General features: G+C 40.6%; 1 protein-coding gene across 1 annotated transcript; it reads right to left on the bottom strand.

Moving 5' to 3' along the window:
- Nucleotides 1-8324: 8324 nt before the first annotated feature.
- Nucleotides 8325-22860, bottom strand: KLHL42 (kelch like family member 42). Its single transcript, XM_037390412.1, has 3 exons — nt 21968-22860; nt 15254-15447; nt 8325-11337 (listed from the first exon to the last, which is right to left on the bottom strand). Exons 1-3 carry the CDS (start codon nt 22858-22860, stop codon nt 10886-10888), a joined length of 1539 nt encoding a protein of 512 aa, XP_037246309.1. The 3' UTR covers nt 8325-10885.
- Nucleotides 22861-23185: the final 325 nt, after the last annotated feature.

Here is a 23185-nt window from a genome sequence, read left to right as displayed (position 1 = left end):
ATATTTCAAATGATAAGATTATTTTAGCTTCTTTTTATTTTTATGTTCTGGAAGTGTTAAGTTTTGGATTAGGCATTCAAAATCAGCTTGAGTGAAAGGGTCTATGTGGAAATGGATCTCTTTCAGATTAAACTTTCCATAAAGTTGAAGAACAAGCTTTGCAGAGATAACAGTGTAAAGATTTTTGGAGCAAGGGCCTGGATGAATGTGTGCACACACTCAGTTATACACACACAGAGTCCAAATGCAATGAAACCACAGCCTTCCTACAGACTCTCGCCAGCTGGACAACTGAAGATACCACAGACTGACACAAAAGGTAACCTGGTGCCATGGTTGAGCAGAACTGGTTGATACACATACATAAAAGGAAGCTTTCACTCCTAACTTCACCGGGCTGCTTCCACTAAGGCAGATTAATTCCTACCTGAGCCTGCTGAGTAACATTTCTTCATACAAAAAACCCTGAGCACTATGCAATCCATTTGACCCAGCACAGATTAAACTGTCAACAGATTAAACCTGGAACGAGTCCACTGTGAAACACTTACAGGGTTAAAGGAAAGGAAATACATCTTTGCCTCCCCCATCCAGCCATCCCTTACTACTTTAAATAAAAACACTCTGTGGTGCAAATCAGTATGTTTCAGCCTGAGACTTCTTCTGTGGGTACTCTGTGCTGGCTCCTTATTCATATAGCTCATCCGCAAACCATGGAGACCTGTGATGGCAAAGCCTGGGAAATGGCTTTTCCGAGGTAACCAAAAAAGTACTCTGCAGTATTCTACAACCCTGCCAGGTCTTCATAGCAAGCTATCAGCTAAATGACTTTCACAGTTGTTGGCAGTTCTGGGATTCCATCAGCATCATAACACACGACATCAAAACTGATATTTGTTCTGCAAATTTGAGTCACAAATTAATAGATTATTCCTTGCATCAGAATGGTAGTTTTAAGGGAATAATGCTAAAAAGTGCGGTAAAGAACTTTGAGTCCTAAATATTCCCTAACAGATACTGCTGTCAGAAAATAATAGAGAGAGTGAAGTGCAAGGCTGCCCCCTCTTCCCAAAGTCATCTATAACATGCAAGGAATTTCCCTGCCACAGAAAACACAAGAGATGGGAGAGGAAATGGCAGTGAAAAAAAAGAAAAATCATCTCTCAGCATTTGAAAAAACAAACTCTGGCTTAAAGGAAGTACAAAAATGGGTGGTTTGATAGACAGATACCTGTACAAAAGCAGTGTGCATCCAAACCCAAGTCTGTTTATCACTTTCTTGTACAGATATAGACCCTTTATTTCCAGGCACTTCTGTTCCTCTGTCTGTCTCTTCCTTTGAGTACGCACTCCCTCTCCGTTGCTTAGCTTAATGCTTAACTAAATCAACACTGACTCATTTTCCTGCATCATGCAATTCTTGTTCACTGAGCATGGTTCAATAGCTCTTAATGGACACTACAAATACAATATATTTTGCAATCTCTTATCTAGAATACATCGCACAAAAACCATGGAGATTTGAACTGGAAGAACTGCACTTGTACAGGAAGTGAGGCCAGAGCCTTGCTATTTCTGTCCAGATAACATGGCTTGAGGGAAGCCTACCCAATTTAATTGGTTCCATAGAGCAAACAGTGCTTTTCAAGTTGCAAAGCAGTCAAAAGAGGAAGATACAGAAAGCTGCTTAATAAAATTTAGAGAAACAGCTCAGAGTGATTGACTATAACTCCTAGATGCCTAATTAGAAACACTTTCAGAAAGCACTTAAGCACTGAACTTACAACATCATAGTCCATTTCAAAGTGCCTGAAATTTAATGCCCCAATGCTTAAGGCATTGTAGACTGTACTGAAAATCTTTACTCCTTTTTTCTAAATCCATGTCTGTGTCTACTGAGTTGCCATCGCTGCACATACCTGTAGACCCCAATTCACATATTCATTGCACCAGCACATTTTCTTGACTCTTGCCTTCATATAATTCTAAAGCACAAGTGCATTTTAGCTCTGATAAAAAGACAAGTAGATTCTAGTATTGCTATGCACGGTCCATGCTTGCTACAGAGGGTGGAACTCAAGTCCCAGACTTGCTGCCTCTGAAGAAAATCTTGAACTTCTCTTAAGACCTCCCACAGAAATCAGGAAAGAATTAATGGGCTGCTGAGTTCCTAATATGTCCCACCCTACAGCACCTGAAGGCAGTAGGTGTTAGGCTGGCAGGGAAGAGCTTGACAGGTTGAGTATCCAGCTGTTAATGGTGACTAACTGAGAGGCCCGAAGCCACGGGAGACTGCTCCCAATTAAAGCTTTTCCCTTTGGTGAAGAAGGCCTGGCAGAAAATGAGTGATTTTTCTGGCTGCTAGTGACTTAGGGGTCCCTGATCCCAGGTGGGATGGAAGTATTTGCTTTCCCCACCCACTTCTATTGATCATTGGAGGGGTGAGGAGACTGCTGAGTGCTGGGCCCAGCAGAGGTGAAAGAGTTTATGTTCCTGTATGTTTATTTTGGACTTCAGGGGCCACATAGAGAGTGGAACTTTTTATGCAATGCAGCTGGCAGAAGAAGGTATCTCTGATTTGAAGGTGTTGGAGAGTAGTCGGATCAACCAAAAATCCAGAAGGAAACAATGTCAGAGTTACTATTACTGCTTGGAATGGGGATGTTCTAGGGCATTACAGCCACACTGGCCAACAACAATCATTCCTCAGAGTCACAGACAGTCTTTACAACTAGTATTGAACAGCTGGTTCAGCCTCACTCTAACCCACTGCCTTAATGTGGCCATGGTGACAGTAAAGTCCATGCCCAATTCCCCACAGATTGGTACAATTACACCAGGCTGATGGACAGCGAGACACTCTTCTTTCATGAGCTGTTTTGCAAATACTCAGAGGACAGAGCATTAACAAGATTCATTTGAATACTCTAGTAGCAAAAACAGATTTAGAGAAAAAATGGAAATTAACACATAGGAAATGCAAGCCTAAACACTCTGGTTTTGGGGTGTTATATGAAGAAATCTTGGGCTAAATATTTTCTGAGAAAAAACCCAGTTTGATTATCCCAGATAGAGCCTGATAAAACTTTTTTTGCTTAAGCAAATAACAAAAACTAGTTACACATACTAACTGAAGAGAGAAGGGACTATCTTTACTGGGAAATCTGCCAAGACATAAGAGATTTAGGTTCAAGTCCATCCTCTTCCTCAAGGATTTAAACTCACTACTTGGGACACACCCTTATCTTCCCTGTAAAGGTATAGCCCTGAGGTGGTTTACTTTGCTCTCAAACTGTTCCTGGAGCTGTTTCACCTTGCATGGAATATCAGCCAAAGTTCCAATCCTTGTGCAAATAAATTTTCTGTATTTGTATATATTGACAATGTAAGAGGAATGATGGCTGTCTGTTCCACATAATTATATTTTGCATTATGTTGGGTGTGGCATTACTATAGCATGTGAGAGAAGGATCCAAATGTCTATATAAAAGGTGTTTTTTCAGACGACATTGTGGGAACAAACAAAAATCTCATAGCACCATGATCTAAAGTAAAACATTTCAACCTCCCATACCACATTTCTTGGTACAAGTAAACATAGACTAGGACAGGCAACAGTGCTTTGCTGTTCAAAGTCATGAAGTATCAGCAATGTTTTCTGAGTGACTCCCCGACAGCACAGATGCAGAGATGTTCACCTTCTCCCCAGATATCCTTAGGAAAACATCATTCTCCTGACTACTTTAGAGCCAGTATATTTGAAAGACTTGTGTTAACAGAGATGGACAACTACACATTGAAATTCAACGCAAAAAACCACAGATGGGGCATATCAGAGATCCCACTGTAATAAGATTCTCCAGGTCTTCAGTCTATGCCTCTTCTTTCATCAGCCAATTGTACAGTTAACATCTCTTCAGATTCTTTCAGAATTATCTAATTCACTGAAATACGTGCCTAATTCAAAGCTGGTTCTTTTTATTAACATCAAAAGGCTTTGGATAAGGCCCTATTGGGAAAAAAAAAAAAAAAAAAAGTGTTTCTACAAGCCTATTGTGCATTTGCTATCAGGTACACAATAGGGCTTCTGTGACTCCTTTCCCTGCCTCACCTATCATTATGCATACGTTAGCAGATAACATGTCATTAAAGAGTCATAAATGTCAGTCAGAGAGTCATCCAGAAAAGCTGAAGGAAGGTTTCTTGGTCTGCCAAGTAGTAGTTCTGATAAGGGATCACCTGCCCAAGCAGTGCATTCCTACCTCACCACTAACATTTTCTTCCAAATGCACAGATGCCTTGCCACAAATTATTGTGGTTGAAAGGGTTTGAGTTGCAGGGGGAGAGATGGGAAGAGAGAAAAGGAGCTGTTATTTTAAAACCATTTAAAACTCCTTCTGCCTGCTTCTGCATTTGAAAATTGCTTATGCCTGGAGGTTAGAGAATGGCTGTTCCTAAGCATCTGTTTTCTGACTTTATCTCCACCCCTACCACCCAAAATTATGTTTTTATGGGCTTCAGAGTACTTATCATCAATCAATAATCTACAACTGAAAAATACACATTCTCAAATGACACAGTTCTGGTCTTCACAGTAAATCAAGACCCTACCTGTAAAAGGGCAAAATTTCCCATAGAACCAACTAAAAAGGCAATACAATCAGATACCAGATGTGTATAATATCCCTAGCAGAAAAAAGAAACTGTAATAATTATATCCAAAGATGAAAACAGAGCCCTTCTAACATTACCTCCCAAACCACTCTTTAGTTACATGTTTTTTTAATCTCAGTGAATAGTGTAAATCTTGATATTTGTTTAAGTTCCAAAGGAGACTAAGTAATGCACTTTTAACATTTCAAACCTTGCACAGCTGAAGTCGCATCCTTGAAGAGCTACAGATAAGATTTCCCTACCCTCACACTGCGTAAATCCTTTATATTGTGAATACCCACTAAGTACAAGAAGTACTCAAAATTCTACAGAATTGGTTTTCAAAGCATGAGCACTAAAAGCAAACCAGGAAGTTTATAGGCCAAGTCATTTTGAAGATGCAATGAATTAAAATTAAGAAGATTCTTGGAAAGAGGATTTTATGTTTTTCTAATTACAGAAGTTGAATGGAGAAAGAAGGTATCTTTCCTTGGAAAACATTATCTGAGGAAAAAACAGCACATGGAAGACATGGATGGATCTGTGTATCCTTGGAGAAGTCGATGGGGTACCACAAAGGAGAGGAATGGGAAGATCAAAACCTACGTAGCAGTTAATCTTAATTTCAAGTGTAATATTCCCAGAAATTCCCTACAGTAGGGGTCTGTATCACTTGACTTGCACTTGTTTACAGGAATCTTGAACAAGAAGGGGTGGATGTAACTCCAAAAGAGCCAAGCAGCTTCCAGCACAGAGGAGGTTGATAGATGCATCAGAAAACTGACTTTTGTAGTGTTTTGTGGACTGACAGTATCTCATAAGCCAAAGTTGAGTTCCTGTAAAGTAGAAGCACTGTGTTAAAGGTTTGTCCTGGAAAAGGAACTTGAGACTTGTAGTACAACGTAAGCTGCTATACGATCACCTTATTCAGGAGTGCTACCAGTTTGGTCACAGAGGATAATATTGTGATCAGGGCAAATATGGGGCAGCATTAGAGCAGCATGTTGGCAGAAAAATGACAGACCTGTGGCTGGGTAAAATCTTCGTAGGCAAAGATACTAAGTAACAGTAAACTACTTCGATTTCTGAAAATTATTTATAAAGGGTGTCATCACAAAGCACACCCTTAAAAACATCTGGAAAATATCAGAGTGGAAAATCAACAACAGATCAAATAACCATAAATTTTGACCAACAAATGGAGTGAGGGAAGGAGGATTCAGAGTGTTTGGCTTCACTGCTGAATCTTAAATAATGGTATAAGTACCAACAAATAGGAAATGCCTCAGCTCAAGTGACAAACATCTTTCTGTCCTGCTGAAGCATATATGAGTTGAAGATGTGCAGCACCCCATATAACTGGATACTCTAAAAATGGACACTATCTAATTTGCCTTCTACTAGAAAAATATAAAGTAATTGCAGTGATTCCTTTGGGTTTTTTTAATGAGAGAATTTGTATTTCAGAAACAAAACATTTCACTCTTCTAATTACAACAGAGAAAGTGAAACTTATTTTGAAAATACTGATATTCATAGGACATAACAACATATGTTTACTGGTAATATCAATGCTCTTAGAAAAAAATCCACATATCATATATAGATGGGATAGCAATTTTACAACTGTGAATGCGTGATCCCTATCAGTTCAAAAAACCCAGACTCCTTTTCCAAACTCCACTCTCCTTTTGGGGGAAAAAAAGATGGAGATTACACTAAAACACGCTCTGAGTTCATTAGATAGAAAACATACTCTGAGAATGCCCGTGTTAATACTGTAAAGAAAGATGTTTAAACTTTCTCTATCTTACGATATTTGCTCTGGTTCCTAAGACTTACTGTGGGGATGGGGAGCCACCCTTTGGTCATTATTGTAAATGCAAAATCAATATAAGGTACCACACATGCAGACGGCTTTTGCCCTGTCAGGAGAGTTCTTTGTAACCACCTATAAATCCATTGACCATACTGACAGATACTCCAAGGATAATCTCTGGTTTAACACCATTTACAGTATGTATCTTACCTTACAGGGGCGATAGGGATGAGGAATCTCTGCTTCTGCAGGGCTTTGTGCATTTTACGTGCCAAATGTTGTCATTACACTCTGTGCCTTCCATTCTCTACCACATTACTGACGCAGATTAATTTCCACAGACTGAATCTCAGTAAAATGAGGATTAAATGAAACAAAACACTTGTAGCTTTGTAGTCTTCTCCTCCAAGAGCCCCAAATTGAATAAATAAAAAGGTTCAACCCAAATTACAAATTCCTTTACTTTTTCACCATGGTAATTAAGAGTCATGGGTCAGTGTGAAAAGCAGACTAACACATAGAAAAGACTTAACAAACTGCTACCATATAATTTCAGCAAAACAGGCTGAACAGTGAGGTAGCAAGGCAAAATCCTCATAGAATGGAAAACACAGATATTAAGCCCAAGAAAGGTCAACTGACAGGGCAGAAAGAGAAACCTATGGAAACCAGCCAGGGAGATCAGTTAAGCCCCACACAACTCTTATTTCACATTGAAAACCACAAACCATTCCCAGAAAGGAAGAAACTGTTATGTTCTCTCTTAGCCTTGATGTGAGCAACTTTCTTAAATGCTTCTCTATTTTATGAGAAAGGACCAAGTTCCCAGAGTTTTCCATTTACTCTTCCCTCAGAACTTGGGAGGCTGTTGTTCTTTCTTTTGACCTGGGATCATGGGATCATCCCTTCGCAGTCAGCTTTTGCTGGTCAGTATCAAGTGGAATCAGTCCACGAGACAGACACAAATAGTGGATATGTAAGCACTGGATAACCCAGACATAGCAGGAAAGACAGCAGGAAAGCAGCGGTTTTGAATTTGGATACAGACTTCAGAACACCAAGACTAAGAAACTTAGGTCACACACTCAAAAAAAAAAAAAAAAAGGAGTAAAGGTAATTTGCAGAGACCACAATGAGATTACTAGCTGCCTTCTGTCCTGCCACTTGTCATGTAGGAATTTGAATAACCAAGTAAACGGTTACAACAATGAGAATACAGGTACTTCCTCACACACTCAAGATGTCTTACAAACACTACACTACTACACCAGACAAAGCATTTCTGTTTGCACAAGATGAACATTCTTACTCATGTGCTACATTTGGGGATGAAGACGCAAAGTGAAGTGATGTCTCCAAGCCCGCACAGTAAGTTAGAAGCAACATCAGGATAACACAGGAATTTCCAGCTGATCAGGCTGCAAGGCCCCTTGGTTTACGTTTGTATCATTGCCATTCAAAAGAAGCTTATTTGTCCTTAAGTTAAGGACCATTTCCCCCCCACCACCAGAGAAAAGACAACACGCTAGATCACTGAACAACAGTTCCATGGCTAAAAAGCAGCTTTTTGATTATTCTCTGTTGATGACTCTCAACCTGTTTTCCTTGCCCCAAAGAGCAGAAGCTGCCCAACAATGCCTTATGTGAAACATTAGTGACAGAAAGAAAATGAAAGCAGAATGAGACAGTCATTACAGTGGGGTTTTACCTGAGGAATGGGGGCCACCCACACTGCATATTTTTCTATAATGAATTTTGTTTTAAAAAAATATATTTATTTCAGCCTGTAATAATACAGTCCATTTAACCAATTACAGTCTGATGCTACCACTAAATTCAACACCAGGTTTGATTTGTGACTATAGTACTGTTAGATGTCAGTATATGAGGAATTTGCACCATGGATTGACAGAAGGGTCTGACTGTATTTACAGTCTAAGCCATCTTTCTCTTCTACATTTCAGCAGGTTCTCCAGATTTTCAGGGTGGTCACTTGACGACTGGAATCCAACATGTAGAGAAACCCAGTGTGAAAAAGCATAATCACACCTAAAAGATGATGTCATAGCTTTTGGAATGATGACTGCACTAAGAAATGAATGGGTTTGAAAGGACTTGATTAGATATACCACACTGAAAACCTGGAAGTGATGAGTTTTTAGAGTTAATTCGCTAGGCAAGAGAATGCTGCAACTCAGGTGTGACTCCCTCCACCAGTATTGATCTGAGCTGACTTATGGATGACTGTAGGGTTCTGAACCTGGAGCTGAAAAGAAATGAAAGCAAGCAGGTAACATAATGTGATAAACATAATTTATCACAAGACAATGACATATTGCTTATATTTATTCTAAAAAGAAGATTCTATGAAAGTTATCTTATTTCTTCATTGCAGAAGAGCCATTGTTTGGTCTGATACTGTTGTCAAAACAAAGCAACTGCTCAACGCATTGTGTTTTCAAAGGAATAAACACTAACACATAGACATGGACTTAACTCACTGAATTCATGCATACAGCTGAATTGTAGACACTAGTTTGGGCTGAAGCATACCATGCTCCTCCAGGTTGCAAAAAATCCACCAAAAGGTAAATCTTGGATATCCAAAATGCCTTGCTTCATGTCCACCTGATTCCTAAAAGTGTTCAAACCCAAATGTCTGCATTCTGGATGAGGTTCCTGGGACTTTCTGTTTGGGTTGCTATGCAGGATTGGAAGCACCAAAATTATGTGTTTAAGTACTGAATGTGTGAGAGGTAACTGTCAAGGCACTTCAAGTCTGATAGCTCTTATAGTCAGCACTGATTTCACTCAAAACCATGGAAAAATAGAGGGTTAAAAGGACCTTGTGGGAACTATTGCTGCCTTCTTCTCTTCTGTACACAGGCACCTGTCTTCAAAAGAAGATTCAGATTCCTGAATTCCAATTAAAAAAAAAAAAAAAAAAAAAAAAAGAAAAAGAAAAGGCATCCCCACATATTAGGAACCCATTCAGGTGCATTAAATCTCATCTTCTCATGTGCAGAAACAGATGGTGCAGAAACAGCATCCCTGCAATGTGTTCCACAAGTGTCAAATCCAGTTACCTCTTCCCTAAAGGGAGCTGAAGTGAAACCTTCCCATGGTGACAAGACCTTCTCCTTTTCTTGTTGCAAGGACACACATTCCGTACCTGGGCAGGTGCCTTCAGAAGATGCTTATGAACTTGTCAGCTACAAAAAGAAAAGGGGCCAATCATGACTATAATTTGCTCAGGCAACAAGCAGGAACTGGGAGAGGCTCCCAGAGTATCTGTTTCTGAATCCTCACAAAGGAGTATTCATGGTGACAATTTTACAGTGTTCTTTGTAGAAACTAACAACTTTGGGTGGCAAACTTGAAGTAATCTCTATCAAGCTCCTGGTAACACAAGAAAGAGCCAACATTCATGTGCACCTGCTTTGGGTGGTGTTGGCAGGAGGTCATTTACACAAATCAACCCTTCCACACCAAGTGATGGGTGCCCTGGATGACTGCTATCAAGCAGGATGTGCCTGGTGCAGAATCACCATGGCATGCACTCATGCATGTTTTCCTAACATGCAGCCTGTTGCCAGCTATAATTTTATCTTTAACACTTAGTACTAGAGAATACAGCAAGGTAACTAAAACTTAAAACCTTTCTGAAGATGAGCAAATGTCTCCATTTGAATTTAGAGCCTTTTTACCTCTTTCTTAGTGGTAGCAATAAATGCTGCCAACTTCCATTAAAGAGGCATCTAGCACCCAACCAGCAACCGTAAGCCTCTAGGCAATTCCTCCCGGTCCCTGGCAAAGCATTTCATCACAAATAATTCAGGGGAAGTTTTTACTTCTTGATGGTACCCCAATTTCCAGCAACTTTGAGAATCTCACTTGTTACCATAGAGGAGATAAAAATGTGGTAGTATAAACAATTTTAAACATTGTGCATTTGATGGAACGTAGTTTCAGTAAAACCTGTATTTTAAAAGAAATAATTCCTGTTGTGATTTTAATTATACTTCCTGTTTATTTCATTGAATTATTTCCACTTTTACCATGTATGCTTCTTGCTCATCTCCTACACTGTCTATTAAGATGGAGAATAAAACTAGACTGAACAGTTTTGCCTTTGGAATTCCTTTATCAGTTACCAATACAATAATTTTATGTTTAAATTGCAAACAATACCTGGTGAAATTTTAAACCAAAACAATAAAATTTTTACACTGAAATCTTAAAACTGTTTCTGGAACCATTTCTCTTAACACTGGATTTTGCAAATTTTTACAGAACATAATCAGTATCTTATGTCTGTTAAATAGCCACATTACATACTTAAACTGGAATTATTTAGAGGGAGCAGTATTTCTTCCAAGAGTGATTAATGAGCTGAAAAAAACCCTGATGCTGTTACACTTCTTGCACATCAGGCAAATACATAGAACAGATCAGCATGTTTTGTCCAAAGGCTGGAAAGCGTCTTAGTGACTCCCAACTGTCCGTAAATATATTATACTTAAGAAAAACACGGTGCTCCAAGCTTGTAGATAGAGTAATATCCCTGCTTAATATATAAACTCCATCGTTGTGGAGAGTGCAAGTCAAGTTAAGACCCGATTTTGATGTGTTCTCTTTGAGGTAGAGCCATTCTTTGGTAGCAATGTTGTAAGATTGCACAGTTAACACATCCTCACTTTGGCTGGATTTTTGGTTTGGTCCAAGCTCATGAATACAACCCCCTACCAGATATATAGTTTCTTCAACAGAGAGCATCTGTTGTTTGCGAACATGGACATCACAAAGTTCAAAGGTGGTCCAGGAATCAGAAGTGGGACAGTACTGCAAAATGTTCATATTCCTATCTGAAACAGAGGAGAGACATTTACAAATAAATAAATACATTAGAAGATACTACAAACTGTGTCAGCCATTATTAAAGATTGCTAATGAATTACAGTGCAAAAGCATAGCAGACCAGGGAAGAAATATTGATTATTGAGAACTGCAACTCTTTGTCCTTGACAATAAAGTCTGAATGTTCTGTTCCTTCACAGAGGAAAAAATTAAGCTACTTCTGGCATATTACACAACGTAAATGGTCTGGAGATGCAGCTTTTAGCAGAATAATCCCTACCTTCTAACTTATGCTTTTAATTTTGCCTCTGAATGATATGTAAGAATTTTTTATGAAAACAGAAATGGAGCAATATTCTGTTCTCCAACAGTGATCACAGATGAATTAAATTATCATGAAGACAGTATGCTTCATTAATGGCTGTCAAGTGATGATTAATCATATAAGCTTAACTTCGATACTTTGCATTTCACTCCATAAATCAAAGTTTTATGGAATGAAATTCATAAAGCTAGTTACATTTCAGCAAGTGGCACGGATGACTTAAGAGCACATGTTCAGTACCTTATAAAAAAAGAGAAACACACATCGTCAAAATCATTTAAGAACCAGGAACCCCATGCTCCAGCATCAGACAGGCACAGAAAAAAACTGAAGCCATATCTATACCTCAGTTACAACTCAGTGGATGCATGTGTTTGCAATACTGTTATTCTACGAAATTGCTACAATACCACCCTGATTTATGGTGCAGCAGAGGCCTTGGCTGTGTCCAAGGCTTCACTAAATTAACACAGAATGCACAGGACTCGTTAGCTAGTAAATTCAGTTTCAATCTCTGGAGACCTGAGCTTAAATCCAAACTCGAGTGACAAGCAGCAACAGGTTTGCATACTCCAGCCTGGCCTTTTAATAAAACCTGCTCCATATTACCAGCCTATCCTGCATGACGATCTCCAGATGAGCTCCCAAATGGAACAGCAGACGGTGACATACTGACAAGTTATGTAAGGGCACAGGTATAAATAGCCATAAATATAACTGGATTGCCATGAATGAAGTGCATTAACAGCATGATTAGCGAGGCGCTGCTATTGCATTTGCTTGCACTCTGATGATTTTCAGTCATTGCCTATTACTTTACATTGCCTTCTTGAACACCTAACCCACTTTAAATACAGGGAAAAAAAAGAGGGAAAGTATCATGTCAATGCTCTATGAAATTGCTGAGCAAAGCTTTTTAGATGATCTTTGTCTACAAACAATGTATCATTCTCTGACTCATTGGAGGGGGGCGTGGAAATCCCAATTAAGTTTCTCTATGTATAGCAGTAATCTTCCCAGGTAAAAAGTGCTATGGTTTGAGAGGGGGCACATGACATGGAAGTCTATTGTGATATTGCCCTCATTTGCTCCGTCCAGAGCCTGGATCCACTGAAACAAAACAAAACAAAACAAAACTACAAACCATGAACATTATAGTGCCTGACATGGAGTTTCTATTAGGATCTAGGTGGACAAGTGAGAGCTGAGAATTGGAAGGAGGGTCTTTATTCAAGAAGTGTCTTATAGTTTACAGTAGGGAATTCCAGATCCTACCATCTTTTGGAAAGTGCAATCTCAGGAGAAAGCTCTACACAGATCACAGATCAAAAAAATAGCCTACAAAACCTACTACAACCGAAGTATATGCAGAAATACTAAAAATAAAGTACAATTTAAAAAATTTACATATTCATTGCTGCATGTGTTTTATGTAGTGAATGTAGTAAAACAGCGAATGAACCTCAGTATTTCCCAGACAGTTAGGCCTTAACACTCTCCAACATCTGCATAACTTGGAAGTTATTCTGATTATTTTTTTTTTTACACTACACTAGTGTAATTGCAGCAATTCTGGATTCTAGGCCTGATAGTTGTCCTAAGCCAACCCGTCACTGAAAAACTGATCCTACACCCTCATTCAGGAAAGGATCTTCATTTATAACAAGCACAGGTGTTTGTTGTCCTGAACAATCCTGGATTTAAGCATAAGCTTAAATGTGCTAGTTATCCACTGCTCACGACCTTATATCATTTTAGTACCCTGTATCCATTAAAAAAGGAAAATTTTAAGAAAAGATCTAGGAAAAGACAGAAGCCATAAGGTCAGCAGCAATCCCCAGAGGTGTGGAAGAAGCAAGAGGTAACTTATTTACTATCCTCCTTCAGCTGAAACCACAGGTAGTACCAAATAAGGAGCCTGACACAGGGCAGCAATCCTGGCTATGCGTGCTTTGTTAATGAATTTTAAGGGAATGGGATTTGCATCAGCAACATGCTGGTCTTCTTATCCATGACACCAGGAGTAGGCAGCCTGAAGAAAGAACAGCATGAGCACCAGAAAAGGAACTTGCAAAGCGCAGAGGATGTAGGAGGAAAGCCGGTACTCCCATAATCTTGTAGCACTAGTAATCAAATCAGAGCATTTTCTTCTTACCTCTTCTTTCTCTGACTCTAGATAAAAATGGCAAAACTCGTAACTCTGGTCTCTAGAGAAAGTCTTCCCTTTACTCTGTTTCAGTCTCTCCTCCTTGTTGTCGGCTCTCTTTTCTCAAAGGATGTTTCCCTTTGGGTCTGACTTTTCAGCACACAGTGGTATGTGCCAGACATTTTTCAGTCCCAGTGCCAAACATCAAGGAGCACCACGTACCCCAACAGGTCCTTTAGTAGGGGTGACTAGGGGACTGGGACTGCAGGGCACACCACAGCATGGCCCTCCATATGGACACAGGCACGCTGATATCTTTTGTTTTCCTCAGTGAAGCCACCAGGTTCTGGGTCAGAATGGACCAGAAAAAAACGCTCTTGAAGGTTATTATTACCACAAGGACCGTGAAGGGTGGACGAGTGTTTTTTATAAACCTTATAATGACTCAGACCTAAAATCTGCTCAGACTCTAGAAGGGAAAGCTTGTTCTAATGTCAGTTTAGCTTTGCTTGCAGTACTTTCTGTAAAAGTTAATCTCTCTTCTAATTTTATTCTCCATTTGGAGAAAAAAAAAACACCAAACCCTGCTGTGGTTAAATGAAGTGGGCAAAGTCCTGGAGAAAGGAATGTAAATTTAGGAAATCCTGGTAAATACTGAACATTTGGCATGCGGAAAAAAAAAGTACTTCTAAAACTCTGAGAAAATGGTATTCCTCTCAAAGAACAGCACTACATGCTTAACAAGTGAACAAATGGGAGTTCTTTTTAAATGGCTTGCTTTTCTACTGGATAAAGAAAAAGTAATTGTCAGGAAAGAATGCAATTTCAAATCCTTCCCTCTCTACAGTATCCTCAGAAAACAAGGTATAGAAAGGAAGTAAGTTTAAAATGTTGGTTCTTGCTTAAGCTTTTGATTAATAATTCAATTATTTCAGGACTGAACATCTTAGCTACAGCCTGAATTTGCCTGTGAATCACTGAAATGCTATAGTGAAAGGACCATGACATTTATTAATACATGAGAAACAGTAATGCAGGCAGATATTTCTTCATATTTTCCCGTCTGACAGTCTAAACCAGGTATTTAAAAAATAAACAAAGTGTATCTGTTGAGAACTCTCTTTCTACTGTGTGATCACAATCTAAAAAGAGGAGGGCTGAGCTGGGTGCTGATGTACACATCAGTCTGTTCCCTCACAATAATAGAGCCCTAGATCCATGTAGGCCCTGAAAAAAAAATAAATATCTGAATCCTCTATGACAGAGTTAATATTGTTTTTGTTGTATCATTTGTCAATTATTTTCTACCAGTGACTTATTTCTATATGTTTTAGTGAATATTATGCAGCTTTCTACAACAGTTCAAAAGATTTCCTGAAAAATAAAATTATCTGGGCTTTAGAAGCAAGCAGCTTTTTTTTAAAAAAAAAAAGAGTAAAGGCAAACTTTCTACCTCGTGTGGTGTATCCTCCAATAACATAGATCTTGCCTTTACATTCACAAGCTGAAAATTCTGCAAGAGGGTTTGGCATGGATGCTACGAAAGTCCACCAGTCATTTTCTGGGTTATAGCACTCCACGTTGGCAAGAGATTGACCCCCGATGGCATAGAGCTTTCCATTCACAGCCAAAAGCTTAAAATTGGACCTGAAAGAGAAGATTGCAGCATTGAAACCGGTTGCACAGATGCACAGAAAAATATAGGAAAGAAAGTTCTTCCTATCCAGGCTCCAACATACTCATCATCACTTCCAACTTGTACCATCACTTCATATATTACAGCATCTGAACTGTTCTGTGTAAGGCCAAAATTCTGTAATTACACTGTAATTATGCTGGACAGTAATCAGTGACATTCTCCATGTTAATGACGTTGATGCCGAGACTGACAAATATTTCATCTCAGATTTCAATCTGTCACAGTTTGACCTCTAAATGTTTAGTTAACTAATGTGTTCTGTAGATGTCTCATTTTTACTGGGCTTTTAGTAAAGTACCTTCAGTAGAGAAAAACATATAAACACAGAGTTAAAGATATTATTTTAGTTAAATTGCAGAAATTTCAGACAAGGCCTGATGAATGCTTAAGAATGTGTACTCATCTCAGTCTGTAATATAGAATCTCTTTAATAACCCTAATAAACAGAAATTTAAAACTACACACTGAATCATGTCTGCAAAAGAAGAGACAATCTCCTGTACCTTATTCAGAATTAAACTACTAAATACATCCTCTGCCCCACTGAAGCAAGATATATATGTAAATTAAATTAATAAAATAATAAAATAAATTAATAAAAATTTTAAAGCTGAACAAAATGCATTGTACTCCACAGGCAATGCCCTGTTCTTTTATTTCTTATTCTGTTCCATTATGCTGTTACATGTCACACATGGGAAAAGGGCAACTTTCTAATTACTGAAGCACAGGAAACTTTATTTCTTATACTTTTAAGATAATACAGGGAGAAACAAATGGTCTTTGGATATTACAGGTGCAAGTCTGTAGGAAGAAATTGGAGGACTTGAAGAGAGAGGGAATGAATGCTCAGCTATTCCTCCCAGCTATGGAAGCTGGTCTGATAGAAGATGAGCTCTCCTCAGAAACAGTCTCATTACCTGGAAGGGTTGTCCCTCCTCTACTGCTGAGCCAAACTGAGATTTTACTGTGCAGTATCCCAATTAACTAGATGTGTGAAAGCCATTGGAGTGCACCAGCTCAGCATCATGCCAAGTGGGGAACTGCGTTATGTCTGTAAAACTGAAGTGGTGCTTTAGACACACGTTGGCCTGCTGAGCAGTAAAGTGAGGTTCACTCAGCATTAATCCAAGATTCAAAATTTACCGCTAAGTAGTTTTGCAGGGTTTTGTCTGGACAAAATGAACCCTGCCTAGCAGCAGACTGCCCTGCAATTTCTTTTTATTAAATATATTTGGAAAAAGAATTTGTTTCCAGATGGAATCATTTTGTTCTTGTCATCTCGATACAGCTTTGGAAACTAAAATGCTCCTTTGAAGGAATTAATTGCTTTTTATTCATTTTTTGCTGACATTTACTATTAGGTCACTCTGTTCATCTCCCCTCTACAGCAATTACGTTTTCCATCTTAGAGAATCCAGAATAACATGGCAATCAATAGCGTGTATGAAATGAGGATAATTACTTGCAAAACATTATGATTTTCAAAACAATGTACCTATTCTAAAAGTTATGGTGGGGAAAAAATCCACAAATTCACAAAGTGACAAAACCACAAAATGTAAATGCATTTTCCAAGCAATCCTTTAAAATCTGAACTATGTTGCAAAGCCTGTATCTCTGCGCCTGTGATGGAGATGGTGTAGAATTTTTTACTTTAGAGTTCACACACACACAGAGAGCGTTTCCCTATTCTGAGATCCCCTAGCCGCTTTTTAAACATGCTAAAAGTTCTTGAACAGAGGACATGAATTAACTAAACAAGTGTGTATTGTCAGAACATTAAAGAATTCAGGTTTCCTAATTCACACGTGCTTCTCTAGTTACCCTCTAATTGTAGCCTCTTACTGTTTTGTCTGAATGGAGGTAACTAATCCAGTTTTTGCTTGATGACCTTTGTATCACTGAATTGCTTTTGCAGCACAGGCAAAACTATGGCACAACTTTCAACTTCAATTATTCTAGAAGGAGGCCACGTAGTTTGTGCCAGTCAATTAACCACTTCCAACACTTGTTAAAATGGGTAACATTCAGTGGAAGTATCTCAAGATTTATGGAACACATTAACTATAAGGTTCGTTTTACTCTAAAGTAGCTGTAAGTATCCATCAGCACACTTTATATGAAAGTCTGGACAATGGCTCAATATGTTATGAAAAACTTCTGCCATTCACCTTTCCGTGCCAATAACAGCAGGTGTTTTTATGGAGAGTGAACATTAGGAAATATTTAGTGTATTTTTACACTCTTGTAATGTGCTGGAGCAGCTGGAAATAAGGAAAGCAAACATTGAGCAACCAGCCAGCTCTCCACAACTAACAGTTGTTCCATGGACTACAGCTTGGAAACAGCAAAGCTGAACAGCCGGTCAGATTCATCTGCGATATAACTCTGCTCAAATTAGTGAGTTATCTAAACCTGGGGGATCCAAATGCCAGGCCTAGTGCATACCTTTCTTGTTGTGACAAGACCGGGTATGAGCTCTCCTCTGACATCCTTCACTTCCTCTGAAAGAAACCCCAGGAACATAAGCAAAAGCAAGTTCTGGGGTTTTACTTCAAAATACATTATTCATTCAGTGAAGACAAGCGCAAAGCACTACATGCACAAAATTTTTATTTTCAAAAAATTTTGAAAGGTCTATTTTCCCCCCAACACAGAAGAATTTTGAATAAAAAAATATTTCAAAATGCAGAAAGAGAAGGTCTCATAAACCACTACCATTCCCCAGGAGCACCCTCTCCTACATTCCTGTAAGAGTCCTCAGAGTGGCAGCAGTTCAGGCACAGATTGCTCACAAAAACCACGTTCCACGTGCATGTGTATAATCCCAGCCAGGGGTTTACAAGGGTCTTCCAAGCCTGGAAGATACACCTGCCATGAGTAGGAAGGTTCTGAAGGAAAATAGAAGTGGAATATACAGCTCTATCTGGCACATGCAGTAGAAAACCTATGAGTATATTATTTTCAAACCGCAAATTTTAACTGACAACATCAATTTAAAGAAAAGTATGGAAAGATATTCAATGGTATTTCTTGAACAGTCCTCAATGCACTTTGTTACCTTCCTGTCCCCAAAGATCACAAGTGGTCTTGGGCAATGCTTACATGAAGTTTCTTCCATGAAAAGTTCGAGTAGTTGACAGTATTCCAAATACAGCACTACCTCTAGAATTAAAAGATCTAGAAAATGTGATCTGTTATGGACTATTTGTGACCAGCACTAGATTTAGCCCTTGGATGATGAGAAATTTCAGGCTCAGTCACAGGCTTCCTGTATGAACCTGAACAAATTATTTTACCTCCCTTTTGTAGGCACAAACTGGGAATAACACTTTCTCAAGCTTATGTGGGCATCACAGGAATAATATACAGTAGTTATCTGTTGTGAACAAATGTGAAACTACAGTAATAGGACCTCTGCATCCAGAAAGAGAGCTAACAGCTATAACCTAAAGCAGAACAACCGCTAAGTATTCAGTACACATCCGATGGCTTTTGTTTTCTACTTAGAAGTAAATTGAGATTATTTCATCTACGCATATGTGAAGAATGCCAACATCCTGGAATTCTATATAACAATAATGGAAATTATTAAAGAAAAAAATATTATAGAATTTACAAGGTTTGTTGAGGGAAAAGAAGTTATTACATTAAGAGCAAATCAGCACAATTATTTCCGTAACTCCTCAGCCTTCTCTTGAGGCCAACATATGCATCCATTCATATAGGCCAAATCCAGATATTCTATTGTCTGAAGTCAAACCAACTTCAATGGGAACTAGAACCCTCCCTCAAGGTATGTAAAAATTTCATCCACGGGATGTAATATATCAGCTGACAAATTCATTTGGCAGACAGTCACATGACTGTAATTCCAAAGCAGCACGTTGGGCAACCACCCTGCTTATTTTACTACAGCGTAACAAACTAAAAATACAACACTGAGCAAACTGCAGATCTAACTGCAGCGCATCTGTGCAGCAGACGGGCATCAGTGCTGTTCCTGTTGAATGCAAGATCCCTGACCCTAAAAATCACCCTGCTCTTGGCTCCTATGGCACAGAATGTACTTTGTGTATTCTGGCCACAAAATGTCAAACAGGTCACCAGAAAGCTAAAATGTTATGTCAGATATAAAAAAAATAATTAATAACTTCAGACTTGAGACCTCATGAAGCTGTTAAAATCAAAAACGTGTTTTGTGAAGGAGTCAGCAGAGTATCCATAAAAAACCCAAAAATTCCCGTTTATGACTCAGGGAGCAACATACTCACTTGCTGCTACCTTGCAGTCTGGAGGCAGACGTAATTCTGGGCTCTTTTTGGCCTGCAATAACTACCACAAAATGTAGGAATAGACACTACTCCAAAAATAGCCATTTGTATGATACTTTTCTGCAGTAAATGGCCAATGTGTTTGCTAAGGAATCCCTTGCTGTCACCTGTGACAGGCTTCAAAATTAATGGCAAAAATTGTATGGCAGTGCAGTTGAAAACATTAATATAAGGAGAAAATACCCATGTGTTTATTTCAGATATGATTATTATATATCCTAGAAAAAAGGGAAAGTGTGGGAGAAAAAAGGGCTGATCTAGAGTTTGAACAGCTAGATTGTATGGTGAAAAAAGGGCCTCGAGAAAGCATTTTTTTAAAAGCCCTCACTTGCCATGCTGCAGAATCATCGTAGAGAGTAACATCCCTCTTGCTATACACATCACAAAATGCCAAAACCTCCTAACTTGATCAACGTGGGACTCTTGTGTTTGAGTTAATTTCCAAAGGAGAGGCTGTGTGGGCTGACCCCGTTATCTTTTCCTATCGAGGCCAACACCCTCATGTAGGCAGGACTGTCGAAGCGAGGCCGGCTACATCATCTCAGTTCCCACAGGTTGCCCCGGTGGTGACTGCTTATAGGTTGAGTCTCTAAGAAATATGTCTGCAGGAAAAGGTGTTTGCAGTATCTAAAACCTAAACATTAATTTAAAAATGAAATTTTTCAGAACACCATTCCAAGAAGCCAGAAATACTGAAAAAAAATATTGTTTCTGACCAATTCCAAGGACTGACTATGAGCCAATCATTTCAGTGAAGTTCTCACAACACCACAGGAAGCGAAAAAAATGGTGAAATGGTAAAAGAACTAATTTTAGTTCAAATTCCTGTTTTGAGGGGGTTTAGCTGGCAAGAGCTAAATCGAGACTGGAATAGAGACTGCAGTTTTACTGCCCAGACACAAAGCGTTTATGCCTTTATGCCAATGGTTTGGGTCTCTGCATGCTCTTTCAATTTACTGGATGACGAGAATTTCCATTCTACAGTGAATTTTGGCCTCCTCACTTGTTCTTTTACAGACAGAGAAGATAAAAAATTAAACTCTTCTTCTACAATGGAAACAATGAGGAAGTTTGGTTTGGATAACAGAAACATTTGTTTCAGTGAAGCAAAAGGCTTTGTTTTGATGATTAAGGTAGAGCAGCCATACCCTTGGTCAGGGAGATGGCCTCTCTCTCTGAGTCCCCCTCAAGGCCAGCTCTCTTTTATTCTTTCAAATGTAAATTATACAAAGTGTTTCTGAATACTAACTTCAACATAAATGTCAAGCAAACAATTCAAAAGGATAAAGGAAAAAAGCAAAATGATCAAAATTATGAAAGATTGCCAGATCCAAATATTCTTACAAAGTGAGAAATTTCTCACAATCTTCCTGACATTTTTCTGGTGAAGACTGCACTGAAACGCAGGCCTACAAAACATTCAGATTTTTATGAAACTACAACCAAAGTACAAGAACTGCTCCAACTATTTTTTTTTTCAGCCATCTACAGCCCTAACAGACACTGCACATCCCCACCAAGAGCAGGAAAACTTGCCACTTACAGTACTGGAGTTAAAATATGCCACAAAGAAAGTAGGAAAAAAAAAACTTTTTTTTTTTTTTAAATCTTTGTTATTTCAAAGAGAATCTCTATTACCAGCAAGACAGCTATTTGGAAAGGCTGGCACCTTGTATGCTACAATTTAAAGGAGAAGTGGGAGCCTACCACCACTTCACACCGAGGTGAATGGTCACACATGGTGGAGGGCCATAGCATGGTCCTCCTCCACTGACATCTACCTCGCGTTCTCCCACAGCTGAGGCCTCAACCACACAACAAAGTCCTGTCCTCCTCACCCATCCCGGGCCACAGCATCTCCCTGTGCCGTGCAGGGTGTCCCTGAGCAGGAGAGGCAGCAGCGCTGTGCTGTGGTGGGATGACTCTTGCTGGCAAAGCCCAGGTTTGCCAGGCCACCCCCAAGCACTGTGGTCCTTCCCACCACACCATCCAAGAGATGCAGGTGATTCAGGGCACCGAGACAGGTTTGAATCACTTCTCGTAACAGAGTCCTGTCAACGCCACGTGACTCAACAGGGTCTATTTTGACAATATACATGGACACACGTGTATTTGAGGGAGCAAGGGTTACCTCTTCTGGTTCATGGAAGCCAGCTGACTCCACTCGTTTAGGCAAGGGTTGTAACAATGGGCAGCCGAGATCTCCTGGCTGGTGATCCTGTAGCCCCCAACAATGAACAGGTAGTTGTCCAGCATTGCTGACCCGTAGCCTCGGACGTTCACCAGATCAGGGGGCAGGTTGCTGGCCAGGGGCAGCCACCTCTGCGCTTCCTCATCATACCTCAGCATGGACCAGGGGGCTTCCACCTGAGGGTGGCTGCCCGGAGGCAGGCCTAGGGAGGAGGCACCCATGAAGTCCCCGATGGCCACGAGGGTGGCGGTGCCCCTCATCCGCCTTTCCTTCAAGTGCTGCTGGAGAGCATGGGGCAGGAGGAGATGTGGCCGAGCATCGGGCCTCCGCAGCACCTGGTGGTAATGGGCAGCCATGAAGTCTAGACAGGCGTCGTGCAAGTCCTGCAGCCCGTAGACCTGTGCCAGGCGGTGCAGCTCGAAGCAGTTGCCCAGCTTCACCTGGGAGAGGAGCAGGCGGAGCAAGGGGGTGACCTGCAGGTAGGACGCGGCCTCCACCAGCTCCTCCAGCAAAGGGGGCTCCTCATCGCCCCCCTCCTCCTGCTCCAGCCTGGCCAGGCAGGAGGTGTTGATGAAGTCCAGCACCAGCTCCAGCCCCAGGGCGCTCAGCCCCCCGCGCAGCAGCTGCTCCTCCTGGCCCTGCCCGGCCTCCCGCATGCCCGAGCGGTAGAGGGCTCGGAAATAGTCACTCTGCTCGATCAGCTTCCTCTTGCACACCGGGTAGCGCTTGTCCCCCAGCCGGATCTGCACCACCTCCTCCCCCGCACCGGCCCCATCCCCTTCGCCCGCTTCCCCCTCCTCTTCCTCCTGCCGCCGCCGCTCTGCCAGGGACATCGCTCGCCCCCTCCCCCGACCGCGCTGGGGCCCCGCCGCTGCCGGCTGCGGGCTGCCGCCTCCTCCGCCCCGCCGGTGGGAGGAGCGGAGCGGAGCGGAGCGGCGCCGCGCCGGGCCGGGCCAGGCCGGGCCCCGCCGGGGGAGGGGGGGAGGCACCGCCCCCGGGCCCCGCCGCCGCTCAGTCCCTGCAAGGAGACGAGAAGGGGAAGGGAAAAAAAAAAAGAAAAAAAAAAAAAGGAGAAAACAGGCCCCCCCAAACCAGAACAGAGGAAAGAATAAGCCCTAAAAAGGCAAAGCTGAGCGCGGCGCCACGGCCCGGCCTCGG

This window comes from Falco rusticolus, chromosome 5 (genome assembly GCF_015220075.1).
Source record: "Falco rusticolus isolate bFalRus1 chromosome 5, bFalRus1.pri, whole genome shotgun sequence".
Classification (NCBI taxonomy): domain Eukaryota; kingdom Metazoa; phylum Chordata; class Aves; order Falconiformes; family Falconidae; genus Falco; species Falco rusticolus.
This window is presented reverse-complemented; position numbering and strand designations above follow the sequence as displayed.

Coding starts and splice junctions, on each gene's coding strand:
- KLHL42 (XM_037390412.1), bottom strand. CDS start 22,860: ATGTCCCTGGCAGAGCGGCGGCGGCAGGAGGAAGAGGAGGGGGAAGCG. Junction 15,448..21,967: donor GCTTCCATGAACCAGAAGAG/GTAACCCTTGCT, acceptor CTTCTCTTTCAG/GTCCAATTTTAAGCTTTTGG. Junction 11,338..15,253: donor TGGAGGATACACCACACGAG/GTAGAAAGTTTG, acceptor CCTCTGTTTCAG/ATAGGAATATGAACATTTTG.